Source organism: Oncorhynchus keta, chromosome 27, assembly GCF_023373465.1.
Source record: "Oncorhynchus keta strain PuntledgeMale-10-30-2019 chromosome 27, Oket_V2, whole genome shotgun sequence".
In the NCBI taxonomy this organism is placed as follows: Eukaryota; Metazoa; Chordata; class Actinopteri; order Salmoniformes; family Salmonidae; genus Oncorhynchus; species Oncorhynchus keta.
The window spans coordinates 44056828-44070600 of NC_068447.1; the positions used below are offsets into that span (position 1 = coordinate 44056828).

At 43.8% G+C, this 13773-nt stretch overlaps 1 protein-coding gene across 1 annotated transcript in view; it reads right to left on the minus strand.

Moving 5' to 3' along the window:
- Positions 1-1907: 1907 nt before the first annotated feature.
- LOC118360346 (disco-interacting protein 2 homolog B-A) overlaps positions 1908-13773 on the minus strand; it is a 73868-nt gene continuing 62002 nt past the window's right edge. Inside the window, exons 30-37 of the mRNA XM_052482525.1 lie at positions 12008-12176; positions 11036-11206; positions 9386-9447; positions 9138-9195; positions 8864-8938; positions 8462-8636; positions 8091-8214; positions 1908-5464 (exon numbers count right to left, since the gene is read on the minus strand). Of these exons, the coding sequence (XP_052338485.1) occupies positions 5212-5464; positions 8091-8214; positions 8462-8636; positions 8864-8938; positions 9138-9195; positions 9386-9447; positions 11036-11206; positions 12008-12176 (1087 nt within the window). The 3' untranslated portion in view covers positions 1908-5211. The remainder of the gene's footprint in view (positions 5465-8090; positions 8215-8461; positions 8637-8863; positions 8939-9137; positions 9196-9385; positions 9448-11035; positions 11207-12007; positions 12177-13773) is intronic.

Here is a 13773-nt window from a genome sequence, read left to right on the forward strand (position 1 = left end):
TTGTGACAAGGTAAGGGTGGTATACAGAAGATAGCCCTATTTGGTAAAAGACCAAGTCCATATTATGGCAAAAACAGCTGAAACAAGCAAAGAGAAAAGACAGTCCATCATTACTTTAAGACATGAAGGTCAGCCAATCAGGAACATTTCAAGAACTTTGAACGTTTCTTCAAGTGCAGTCACAAAAACCATCAAGCACTATGATGAAACTGTCTCTCATGAGGATCACCACAGGAAAGGAAACCCAGAGTAACATCTGCTGCAGAGAATAATTTCATTAAAGTTACCAGCCTCAGAAATTGCAGCCCAAATAAATGCTTCAGAGTTCAAGTAACAGACACATCTCAACATCAACTGTTCAGAGGAGACTGCATGTATCAGGCCTTCATGGTCAAATTACTGCAAAGAAACCACTATTAAAGGGCACCAATAGGAAGAAGAGACTTGCTTGGGCCAAGAAACATGAGCAATGGACATTAGACTAGTGGAAAATGGTTTGGGATGAGTTGGACAGCAGAGTGTTGTGAAAGAAGCCAACACGTGCTCAGGATGTGTGTGAACTCTTTCAAGACTGTTGGAAAAGCATTCCAGGTGAAGCTGGTTGAGAGAATGCCAAGAGTGTACAAAACTGTCAGGAAAAGGGTGGCTACTTTGAAGAATCTCAAATTTATTTTGATTTGTTTAACACTTTTTTTGGTTACTACATGATTCCATGTGTTATTTCATAATTATTCTACAATGTAGAAAATAGTACGAATAAAGAAAAACCCTTGAATGAGTAGGTGTGTCTTGACTGATGCTGTATATTCAGACAAGTTACATTTGGTATGAAGATAAGCCAGGAAATGGAGCAACCACTGTCGACATCTAGAAACGACTAGAAAATTCAGCTGAGAAAGAGGGTTGGCTGACCCCTGGTGGAGAGATGTAACTTCTCTCTGTAATAATGTGGTGCTGCACTGTGGCTTTGTAGTCTCTTTTTACAGTTGTCTTTCCACTCGTCTTTGCCACAGCATCTCAATTCAACACTATTGGGTATTCAGCCAATGGGCTGTTGATGTTAAAAATGAAGTTACTGACAGGTGATCACACCAATCAGACACCAGGTGGGCAGAGACAAGCAACTGAAAATAGACTAGTGGCTTTACAGATCACAGAGCAGGGCCCGGTTTCACAAAGGCATCTTAAGGCTAAGTTCATCGTTACTGTTTCCATCCTATGGTTCTAATGATGAACATAGCAGGATGCTTTTGGGAAACAGGGCCCAGAGGAGTGCTGACAAAAGCCTATTTTTATTGTTTTATTTTGCTAAACCAAATAGAAAACAAATGATCCCGATTAACAACTTCACAAAACGTTGGTTAAATAGGCCATAATTATGCCTCTTTTCTGAGTTGCACTACTGATGCATAGCGTTTATGCGTCGTGAACAGACCTCAAGCCTCGAAGTTAACAAAGAAACATGTATCTGAAAGATCTTTTTTTTTATCACTACAAAATTACAGTACATTTTGTGCTTTCAATACTGACTAAAAGATTATAACATCCTTCATTGTTTTACATTTTACTACAATTGGTACAGTGTAAAACATTAAAAAAAAAAAAGGAAATGTCTGCAGTTCTGATGGTTTATCCATGGGCAGGTTTTTTTAGTTTTTTTTTTGACTATTCGCCACTTCCAGTTTTGGAACACACCAATGTGTGTTGAATACATGGCAGGGCAACATGTTGTCCCACACAGAAATAAAATGAGTAGAACGGGCTTGGAACTTCTCACCGTGGCAATTTGACTAGTAAAACTCATTCTAGTTCTATGGTCACACCACTGTAAGATAAGATGTTTAAAACATGCGACGGTGTAATTATACAGAAGCAACTTGCAAAAAAATCCAAATACCACAGAATAGTCCAAGTTCAATACATTTATTTATGAACCATTCAATTTCAACTTCACTCAAGAGATTGACTTATAAATTACAATGTTTGTCTGTCATTCAAGTAGTCTAAACTACTTCCAAATCAAACAAGGCTTTTGTTTTGCAACAGAGTTGTGCTGTTAATGTAGGGTCGTTGAAAGAAGAGTTCATGAGAAAGAGAACAGAACTTGCATGAAAAACCATTAGAATTACATTTAAATCAATAATGTCTCATTTGGATAAAAAAAAAAGAAGTGGTTTATCAACTGATAAAAACTGTAGTACAGTGAATTTGACATAAAAAAAAGCCAATCTGGAACTAAAATATTGTTCAATATTTTGATGTTCATTTAATTAAAAAGGGCAATGAAACTTTTTTTGCACAAGGAAAAGACAAACAATGTCACCATTTAAACCATACGATCACACACACACACACACACACACACACACACACACACACACAGTAATGATATGGGAAAGTGCAAATCGTTACCACCTGCCAAACCATAAGATACTTTTTTTTAAATTTTGCAATTTGTTACTTAGCCTATTTTTATGTCAGTAATGCAGAAATTGGCTGTCAAGTATGAAAGACCAGTCAAGTTTTATCAACGTAAAGAATAAGTTCATCATGTCAATGTACACAGTAACACCAGTTATACAGTTTTTGACCTCTAAAATATACACTATGCTATACAGTCAACATCTCAACCTTACCCTCTGCAATCCCTTTTCTATTCATCACAAGCACAGCAATAAAATGAAAGCCTTTGACAAATCAAAACAGAAATGTTAAAAGTTCCACAGGTTTTATAAGGCAAGAATTTGTTCTCATCTTATACCCACTGCAAACTGTTTTGGTAATACACCAAGTCGTTGATCTATGAAGATCTTACGTTTCATGTTAACACAACAGAAAGGCACAGGGCAGCAGTCTCCTGATAACCCCGATGTAGCCTCGTGAAGTTAGTCAGAGTTGAAGATGCCCTTTGTGGCTCAATGGACAGTACAGAACGAAGAAACAAGCTTAGCAATTGACTAGCCTTGGACGCCAGGCTTCGCTTGTTGATAGCCTGTGACTGAGGCTAAGCAGTCGACTGACTGACTGATACTTATTCAAGGTAAGATATAGTGACTCGGTATAGGAGCCGCCGTGATATCAGCCAATAAGATAATCAGAAGTCAATCTTATTGTTCCATATTACCGGTATTGTGTTTGCTTGATATTTAAATAATGATTATTTACAATTCATTAATGTATGGTGCACTATAGTGAATACAGATGTTTAAAGGTAAATATCTACACTAGTTTACCTTGTCTTGTGGCTGCACAGACATATAACCGCAAGCCCATTGAATAGCGTTACAGTTAAACAGGAGTTCCTTTTCTTTACATGATCGATAAGATCACTGTCATTCCCGCTCATACATCCAAGGACTTAAACAGCTTTGTCCGTTTTGTTGTTTCCGTTTGCTGCTGATATGTTTGTTGCACATCCTTTTTCGTTTCATACCAATTCAAAGTGGGTTTTAAAAGTGATTTCTTCCAGCAAGTCAGAAAGCTTGTAACATAGCAGTGAGCCGTTAAAACAAACCTAGAGATGTGTGGGACAGAAACGTTAGATGACCGATCGATCGCAGCTCGGAATGTAAGTGCAGCTATAGAGGTGCAGGCATCCATTGGCCTGAAGTGAGCTGTACTCGCTGGCGGTAATTGTATTGTTTGAATAGTTGTTGATCTGATTTGTGTCATGAAAAATGGTGGTTAGAGGAAGTCAGTTTCACATCGACTACCCAGGAGACATATATGCACTATATAGGGAATAGGGTGCCATTTGGGACACACACCAAGCCTGGTCTCAGATCTGTTTGCACAGTCATTGTCACATGAGGAGTTGGCAAGACAGCACAAACAGATCTGAGACCAGGCTAGGAGAGACAGGACAGATTATGGAAGGACAAGGAAAGGTTAAAGTGCATGGGGGGGGGGGGGCTTCCAGCTCGTCTCATTGGCTCCACAGTCCCATCCTGACAAACATGACGGACTGTGGATCCCTCAGGAGAAAGGAGAGAGCAAGGTACAGGCTGAACTAAAAACAAACCATGGAATGGATTGAGACGATAAACAAATCTCTACAGTTTTTGTCTTCCTCTGTAAAACAAGATGCACAAAAATCATTATTTCTGGGGATAAAATCATTGATCGGAGCAGTCGGGAGAGAAGAGGGGAGAGACAGTGGATGGCCAAGATTGGCAAACGTCTCCTTGACAGGTGGACCTAAATATCAATCAAAAAGAAGTAACCAATCCTATTCCTCCTCTGTCAGAGAGAGGTGGGGAGTGGTTGGATAAGCACCAGTAAGAAGCAGCTCAACCTCATGCAAACGGACATGCTGTAGCTTCACTCCCACCGAAAAACTCGATAAACATAGTAGACTCTGGCGAGAGCACGCACTTAGGCAGAAGACACTGTAACAGGGTGGCTAAACTAAGTCCAAGCCCATTCACCATCGCCACTCCTGTTCTGCCACGCTGTCCCACTGACAGATGAGTGAATGTGAGAGGTCCGTTCTCAGGAGGAGCAGTCTATCCCACACCCCCGCCTCTCTCTCTGTCCAACTCATTCTTAGAGCCTCTACACACCCTCGCCTCCACCCCAGTGGACCCCCATATCCAGCCTTCACTCCAGTGGACCCCCATAGCCAGCCACCCCAGTGGACCCCCATATCCAGCCTTCACTCCAGTGGACCCCCATAGCCAGCCACCCCAGTGGACCCCCATATCCAGCCTTCACTCCAGTGGACCCGCATAGCCAGCCACCCCAGTGGACCCCCATAGTCAGCCTTCACCCCAGTGGACCCCCATAGTCAGCCTTCACCCCAGTGGACCCCCATAGTCAGCCTTCACCCCAGTGGACCCCCATAGTCAGCCTTCACCCCAGTGGACCCCCATAGCCAGCCTTCACCCCAGTGGACCCCCATAGTCAGCCTTCACCCCAGTGGACCCCCATAGTCAGCCTTCACTCCAGTGGACCCCCATAGTCAGCCTTCACTCCAGTGGACCCGCATAGCCAGCCTTCACCCCAGTGGACCCCCATAGTCAGCCTTCACCCCAGTGGACCCCCATAGTCAGCCTTCACCCCAGTGGACCCCCATAGTCAGCCTTCACTCCAGTGGACCCGCATAGCCAGCCTTCACCCCAGTGGACCCTCATAGTCAGCCTTCACCCCAGTGGACCCCCATGGTCAGCCTTCACCCCAGTGTGTCTGGGGCTTGGCCCTCCTCCTCACATCTCACATGTTATAGGCCACGTAGATGGGGTCCAGCTGGTCGGCCAGGAACGAGTCCCGGAGGTGCATCCTCTGCTTCTCTCCCCGGGAGTTGATGGGGATGACGCCCGGGTCCACGACGACCACCACGCCCACGATCAGGTGGTGCTCCTCCAGAACTACATTGGTCACCAGAGGCACCAAGTCCAGGGCCTCCTGCTCCGACCCGGCCAGCTCAGCCACTACCACCAGGAGGTTGGTCCATGTGAACACAGCACTGGGAGACAGACAGAGAGACAGACATGCACAAGTAGTCAGTCACTATTTAAGTTTAACGTTCAACTGTGGTTCCAATGGCTCAGTGGGTTAGAGCAGTGGTTCTCAAACCTTTTGACCCACGACCTGCAGTAGTTCACCGGATGGCACTGTGATAGACTGCATCCAGTTTGCTGAGCAGTGTGTTGGAGGCTATTTTTAAATTACATCACTGAAGTCGAGGATTGGTAGGATAGTCAGTACCGTAATAAAACTTGCTAGAATATGTTAAATCTTCATCCCATAATATTGAAGGCAGTGCGATGGCACAGCTATCTTTAGACATATAGCCAGTAGCCACCCAAAACTAGGCCTATCTGAAACATGAAAATTCTCAATGAAAATCAGGTAGCCTATTACTGCTCTGGCAAAGATGCCCCCGTTGTAGAATTCTAAACTGTGTTTTATATGGATAATATCAATGTAGGTCTACTATGTTTTTGTCTGGCAATGAAAATTAAGTAAACTAATCTGGATATAAACCCGCATTTGCACGACCAGTGGTGGAAAAAGTACCCAATTGTCATACTTGAGTAAAAGTAAAGATGGCTTAATAAACATAAAATGACTCAAGCAAAAGTGAAAGTCACCCAGTAAAATCCTACTTGAGTAAGTCTAAAAGTATTTGGATTTAAATATATTTAAGTATTAAAAGTAAAATATACTTAAGCATTGAAAGTAAAAGTATAAATAATTTCAAATTCCTTATATTAAGCGACCCAGACAGCACCATTTGTATTTTTATTACCGGATAGCCTGGAGCACACTTCAACACTCAGACAGAACTTACAAACAAAGCATTTGTGTTTAGTGAGTCCGCCAGATCAGAAGCAATAGGGATGACCAGTGCATGAATTTGGCAATTTTCCTGTCCTGCTAGCCATTCAAAATGTAATGAGTGTCAGGGAAAATGTATGGAGTAAAAAGTACATTATTTTATTTAGGAATGTAGTGAAGTAAAAGTTGCCCAAAATATAAATAGTAAAGGTACCCCAAAAAACGACTTAAAAGTAGTACTTTCACGTATTTTTACTTTAGTACTTTACACCAATGTACACACCAATGCTGATGTCTATCATTGGTCAACAATTAATATGAGCAACTTTTTGGTTCTGAAGCACAGATGAGATGTTTGAGACAATCATTTAGTACAATAACATAAGCATATATTAGAAGCCAGATCATACAGGCAAAGGTAGATAAAATACAAATGGTAGGCTATATGTATCCTATTAACATATACTACCATTCAAAAGTTTGGGGTCACTTAGAAATGTCCTTGTTTTTGAAAGAAAAGCACATTTTATGTACATTAAAATAACATCAAATTGAACAGAAATACAGTGTAGATATTTTTAATGTTGTAAATGACTATTGTAGCAGGAAACAGCTGACTTTTAATGGAAGACGCTCATTATCAGCAACCATCACTCCTGTGTTCCAATGGCATGTTGTGTTAGCTAATCCAAATGTATAATTTTAGAAGGCTAATTGATCATTAGAAAACCCTTTTGCAATTATGTTAGCACAGCTGAATGCTGTTGTTCTGATTAAAGCAATAAAACTGGCCTTCTTTAGACTAGTTGAGTATCTGTCCTCTTGCTCAGTTGTGCACCGGGGCCTCACACTCCTCTTTCTATTCTGGTTAGAGCCAGTTTGCGCTGTTCAGGGAAGGTAGTACACAGCGTTGTACGAGATCTTCAGTTTCTTGACAATTTCTTGCATACCTTCATTTCTCAGAACAAGAATAGACAGACAAGTTTCAGAAGAAAGTGCTTTGTCTCTGCCCATTTTGAGCCTGTAATCAAACCCACAAATGTTGATGCTCCAGATACTCAACTAGTTCCATAAAATATCTGCCGTTTCTAGCTGCAATTGTCATTTTCAACATTAACAATGTCTACACTGTATTTCTGATCAATTTTATGTTATTTGAATCAACAAAGATGTGCTTTTCTTTCAAAAATAAGGACATTTCTAAGTGACCCCAAACTTTTGAACCGTAGTGTATGTATGTATGAAAAATATGTATTCACACTCGTGACCCCCCAAATCCTCCTTGAGGGGGGTTGTGACGCCCACTTTGAGAACCACTGGCTTGGAGCATGGTATTGTGGGTTTAAAGCAAAAATATATGTCACCGTCAAACACAGCTCTGGGAGACAAGAGAGACGGCCAACTTTCACACATCAGGTACAACAGACAGTTTCAAAACAGTGCGAGTTACAGCTTCGGGATCCTAACTTTCATCTGTGTGCATAATCCAATCGGTGTAACTCGTACTCAGACAAGAGACAGCCACAACAATCACATTCAGCCCATTCATTCAATTTGAACTGTGTGTGCTATTGGTGCATTGGTGCCACCCAGAGACAGCAGCTATACATGTGTCTATATTCATAGTGCTGCACGCTGTGCACATGCATGTATGTGTGCACCCATCTTACATATCAGTGATTCTGCTGTGTGTATATACACAGTATACACACTCAGTGAAGCACGTAGGCACTGTGTGTGACAACACCCGTCAGCGTGCATTTACTGTGTGTGCCTGAGCAGACAACAGAATAGACCGGTGTGTATCGTACCTCTCAGCGATGCTGCGGTGTGCCCGGGACACAGAGGTCTCGATGTCGATGGGGTGGTAGCGAAGCCCCCTGAGCTCCAACGTCTCATCCAACTGGCCAACCACAAACAGGGCGTCATGCCGATCTAAGAAGGGGGGGAAAAAAAGATGGTTCCAGTTGGAAAGCACTATAATCCTTTCATCTGCATAACTGAATGATCAATCAACTGACTAAAACAATCCTTGCATGACTAAATGGAACTTCTCAGATTGGTTTAGTGTAGCAACCGACGCCCAGGGTGAGAATCGCCACAATCCCAAGAAAGACATCTGACTTGGCAGAGTCCATAACATGCTCAATGCTAGGATGGTTACATTAGAAGGGTCCTTAACCTCCGGTGGACCCCAGTAGCTCGGTCCTCTTGACAAAGCCCAGGTATCCCGTCCTGGCCCACAGGGTGTGGGGCTCCCCGAAGCTCAGCCGCGTGTTGAAGTGGTCCGCCTGCAAGCTCTCCTCTCCATAGATGGTATAGTAGCCACTGGAACTGTGGGGACTCTGAACCCAGATCTAAACAGAGAGAGGGTGAGGGAAATATGCAAAGGAGGTAGAAAAAAGAAAGCTAAGTAAAAGGCAAGGAAATGGGGGATGGGATTTGAACGGATAGTGGATTTGTTTAAAAAAGGACAAGAAACTGAGTGGAATCCTCTGTGCAATAACTCTGTGCGATAACACCCTTTTCAGCCATTCCTCAACGCTGCCATGCCTTCAACTCTAGTGTCTGTCTGCCAACTCACCTCTCCAAGATGGGAATCCCCCAGCGGTCCCCTGGTCTCCGGGTTCACGATGATCACCCTCACCCCTGGAAGAATCTGTAGACATGAGGTTTGGGTTAGGGTTAACAGACAACTCCACAGTTTCATCAATCTCAACAACGTTTTTGAACAAGTTCACTGGTTCTTCAGTACAGCAGCTCCATGACTGAACATGATGACAGGACAGCGTGTGTAACCTGACCACTTAGCTACCCTGATCAACAGTGATACTGTCAGAAACCCCGGGGATACTTACAGTGCCTGACTCCATGAGTGAAAGACTCTGGGGGGCACCTCGCTCCACCAACCTCACCCTGGAAGAGACACGGACAAGACAGACAGACAGGGAGTGAGACTAACAATGTCTCCGAATACAACACTAGTAAATTGCATTCTACTGTGGTCTCTGGCTCTGCAGTGTAGGCCACATGTTTTTCCTGTCAACGTGACCTGACCAGTTAAAACATCTGAGCTCTAGTTAATGTCAGCTATGCCTCGTCTTACCTGTCATGGCGGAGGGACTTCATGTCTACATAGGCGGTGGAGGGGTCTGGTCCAGCAGTTCCCTAGCACAGAAACAGAGAGGATTTTAAGCTTCATGTTTACCTGAGGTTAACCCCTGCAACTAGACCTAATGACGCAGTAAATTAGTAGGTGTGGGGTTATATATTTAGTCTAATGAGTGGTTGTGTGAGACAGGGGTGAAGTTCAAAGAAAGAGAGGGGGAGGGAGAGAAAGAGAGAAAATGAAAGATGGAGAGCACTGGAGAGAGAGGGTTGGACATCAAGAGCTGGGGAGAGAGCCAGAGAGAGAGAGATACAGAGAGAGAGAGCCAGAGAGAGAGAGAGCCAGAGAGAGAGAGAGAGAGCAGAGAGAGAGAGAGAGCCAGAGAGAGAGCCAGAGAGAGAGAGAGAGCCAGAGAGAGAGAGATCCAGAGAGAGAGATCCAGAGAGAGAGAGATCCAGAGAGAGAGATCCAGAGAGAGAGAGATCCAGAGAGAGAGAGATCCAGAGAGAGAGAGATCCAGAGAGAGAGAGATCCAGAGAGAGAGAGATCCAGAGAGAGAGATCCAGAGAGAGAGAGATCCAGAGAGAGAGAGAGATCCAGAGAGAGAGAGAGCCAGAGAGAGAGAGAGCCAGAGAGAGAGAGAGCCAGAGAGAGAGAGCCAGAGAGAGAGAGAGCCAGAGAGAGAGAGAGCCAGAGAGAGAGAGAGCCAGAGAGAGAGAGAGAGAGCCAGAGAGAGAGAGAGCCAGAGAGAGAGAGCCAGAGAGAGAGAGCCAGAGAGAGAGCCAGAGAGAGAGAGCCAGAGAGAGAGCCAGAGAGAGAGCCAGAGAGAGAGAGATCCAGAGAGATCCAGAGAGAGAGAGAGCCAGAGAAAGAGCCAGAGAGAGAGCCAGAGAGAGAGCCAGAGAGAGAGCCAGAGAGAGAGCCAGAGAGAGAGAGAGAGAGAGAGAGAGCCAGAGAGAGAGAGAGCCAGAGAGAGAGAGAGCCAGAGAGAGAGCCAGAGAGAGAGAGCCAAAGAGAGAGAGAGCCAGAGAGAGAGAGCCAGAGAGAGAGCCAGAGAGAGAGCCAGAGAGAGAGCCAGAGAGAGAGCCAGAGAGAGAGCCAGAGAGAGAGAGATCCAGAGAGATCCAGAGAGAGAGAGAGCCAGAGAAAGAGCCAGAGAGAGAGAGAGCCAGAGAGAGAGCCAGAGAGAGAGCCAGAGAGAGAGCCAGAGAGAGAGAGAGCCAGCCAGAGAGAGAGAGAGCCAGAGAGAGAGCCAGAGAGAGAGAGAGAGAGAGAGAGAGCCAGAGAGAGAGAGAGAGAGCCAGAGAGAGAGAGAGCCAGAGAGAGAGAGAGCCAGAGAGAGAGCCAGAGAGAGAGAGCCAGAGAGAGAGAGCCAGAGAGAGAGCCAGAGAGAGAGAGCCAGAGAGAGAGAGAGCCAAAGAGAGAGAGCCAGAGAGAGAGAGCCAGAGAGAGAGCCAGAGAGAGAGCCAGAGAGAGAGCCAGAGAGAGAGCCAGAGAGAGAGAGCCAGCCAGAGAGAGAGAGAGCCAGAGAGAGAGCCAGAGAGAGAGAGAGAGAGAGAGAGCCAGAGAGAGAGAGAGAGAGCCAGAGAGAGAGAGAGAGCCAGAGAGCGAGAGAGCGAGAGAGAAAGTGTGTGTGCTGGGGCCCACCTGTAGGCAGATGGCTAGGTTGACCCTAGATCCGAAGGCTGTGCTGACCGCGCGGGGGGAGAGACCCAGGTCTTTAAACAGCTTGGAGAAGGACTGGGTCAGTGCCAGCCGGGGACGCTCCTCTGCTATCACCACACAGCTCCTCACACACGACAGATTCACACCCCGTGCCTGGAAATATAAACACATACTGGTCAAATGACATTTTATTTGTCACATACATGTGGTTATGTATTGGTCACATTGCAATACGAAAATGTATTTTGATTGATTTATTTCACCTTTATTTAACCAGGTAGGCAAGTTGAGAACAAGTTCTCATTTACAATTGCGACCAGGCCAAGATAAAGCAAAGCAGTTCAAAACATACAACAACAGAGAGTTACACATGGAGTAAAACAAACATACAGTCAATAATACAGTAGAAACAAGTCTATATACGATGTGAGCAAATGAGGTGAGTTAAGGGAGGTAAAGGCAAAATAAAGGCCATGGTGGCAAAGTAAATACAATATAGCAAGTAAAACACAAGAATGGTAGATTTGCAGTGGAAGAATGTGCAAAGTAGAAATAAAAATAATGGGGTGCAAATGAGCAAAATAAATAAATAAATAAAATAAATACAGTAGGGAAAGAGGTAGTTGTTTGGGCTAAATTATAGGTGGGCTATGTACAGGTGCAGTAATCTGTGAGCTGCTCTGACAGTTGGTGCTTAAAGCTAGCAATACGAAAATACACACAGGTTGGAAACAGACAAAACACATATTCAGCTACTGATGCATGCGGTGGTTAAGAAATATCCTTTCATGACCCAAACTGTAATATTCTGGCTCAGGTTGTTTGATTTTTCATATTGTCCTTTCCAGCACGGTTTCAACAACTATGGTGGATTTGTAAAGCAGGACATCATCAGTACAGCTCAACTCGGCTCAGCTCAGTAGTGTGAAAAGGGTAATAGTATGTGTCCCTCACCTTGAGTGCGTCAGTCTGCGTTCCCAGGCCCTTGGTGCAGAGCTCCATGACAGAGTAGGAACAGAAGGTGTCTCTGATCTTGTACTGGCTCAGGGTGCTCAGCCACAGAGGCAAGGACAGCTCCAACTCCATAGGAGGGATCAGGATGGACTGGTGACCTGAGTAGACACTAGACACACCAACGATAGAGTATTTAATTACAATATATACTGAAATTGATGATCTTGCTATTACAATGGCCAACCTTACATACACACAGACACTCACTGGGATGGAAGCAGCCTGTCTTTCAAATACTTGGATCGTTTGATTGAGCTTGTCTGAAGAGCTGGATGGGCGGGGTTTGCACTATTCCATTGGTTACATTGAGCTAGCCAGACAAGCTCAATCAAGCACAGATCAAGTATTTTAAAGAAAACCAATACTATTTGAACTATATTTCATCTAAGGACCAAAAAAATGACAGCTGTGCCATACAGGATGCAAATAGCTGGGAAGAGATTTCCAATGTACCGATTCCAAGGCACAACGACGGCAGATTCAAAACTTAAAGAGTTTTCTATTTAAACGATCATACCAAATTCTTGCAACCAATAGAATGTGTATGTATATATATACACAACCATCCCAGCTCTGCAGATTTTGCTGCAAAGAGACAGAATCATTAGATCACTTGTTTTGGTACTGACTGATGATGTCCTGGCTTGTTTTTGGTCGCAGGTTCAGGAACGGCTGAAGAATTACAACATTTACCTGGAGCTAACACTCCAAATAGCACTGCTGGGTGATTTGAAAAGTCATAGTCATTCGATCATTAATATAATAATACTCGTAGCAAAACATTTCATCTTTAATTTACAATCTGTAGAAACAATGAGAACAGAAAGGTTCAAAACCTTAGTGAAACTTCACAGCACAGTTGAAAAATAGAAATAAAAACTGGACGGTGTTCAAAGATAGATGGGAGGAGCTGAGTGGAGCTGAAGGGTGGGGCTAAAAACAACAAGATAACTCGTGTAAAATATACTGTGTCCGGAAAATGTATATAGTATGTATACGTTGGAAGTAGAAGCCTAAGTATTGTTGTCCAGTAGTTTACTCCAATTAGGGGAGGGAGGATGGGGTTACTGGAAAATAATAAGGAAAAAATATGTATTTACCCAAAAATATATGGGGGATCGGAAATGATGCAGACAATTACATTGATAAATGCCACAATCTATCTGCAATATTAAAGCTGATCCACCCCTCAAATAATAAAACATATACATATATATCTATGGAATCATGTAGTAACCAAAAAAAGTGTTAAACAAATCACAACATATTTTATATTTGAGATTCTTAAAATTAGCCACCCTTTGCCTTGATGACAGCTTTGCACACTCTTGCCACTCTATCAATAAGCTTAACCTGCAATGCTATTTCCAATAGTCTTGAAAGAGTTCCCACATATGCTGAGCACATGTTGGCTGCTTTTCCTTCAATCTGCAGTACAACACATCCCAAACCATCAGGTTGGGTGATTGCGGAGGCCAGGTCATCTGATGCAGCACTCCATCACTCTGCTTTTTGGTCAAATACCCCTTACACAGCCTGGAGGTGTGTTGTGTCATTGTTGTGTTGAAAAACAAATGATAGTCCCACTAAGCCCAAACCAGATGGGATGGCGTATCGCTGCAGAATGCTGTGGTAGACATGCTGGTTAAGTGTGCCTTGAATTCTAAATAAATCACTGACAGTGTCACCAGCAAAAGCACCCCTAC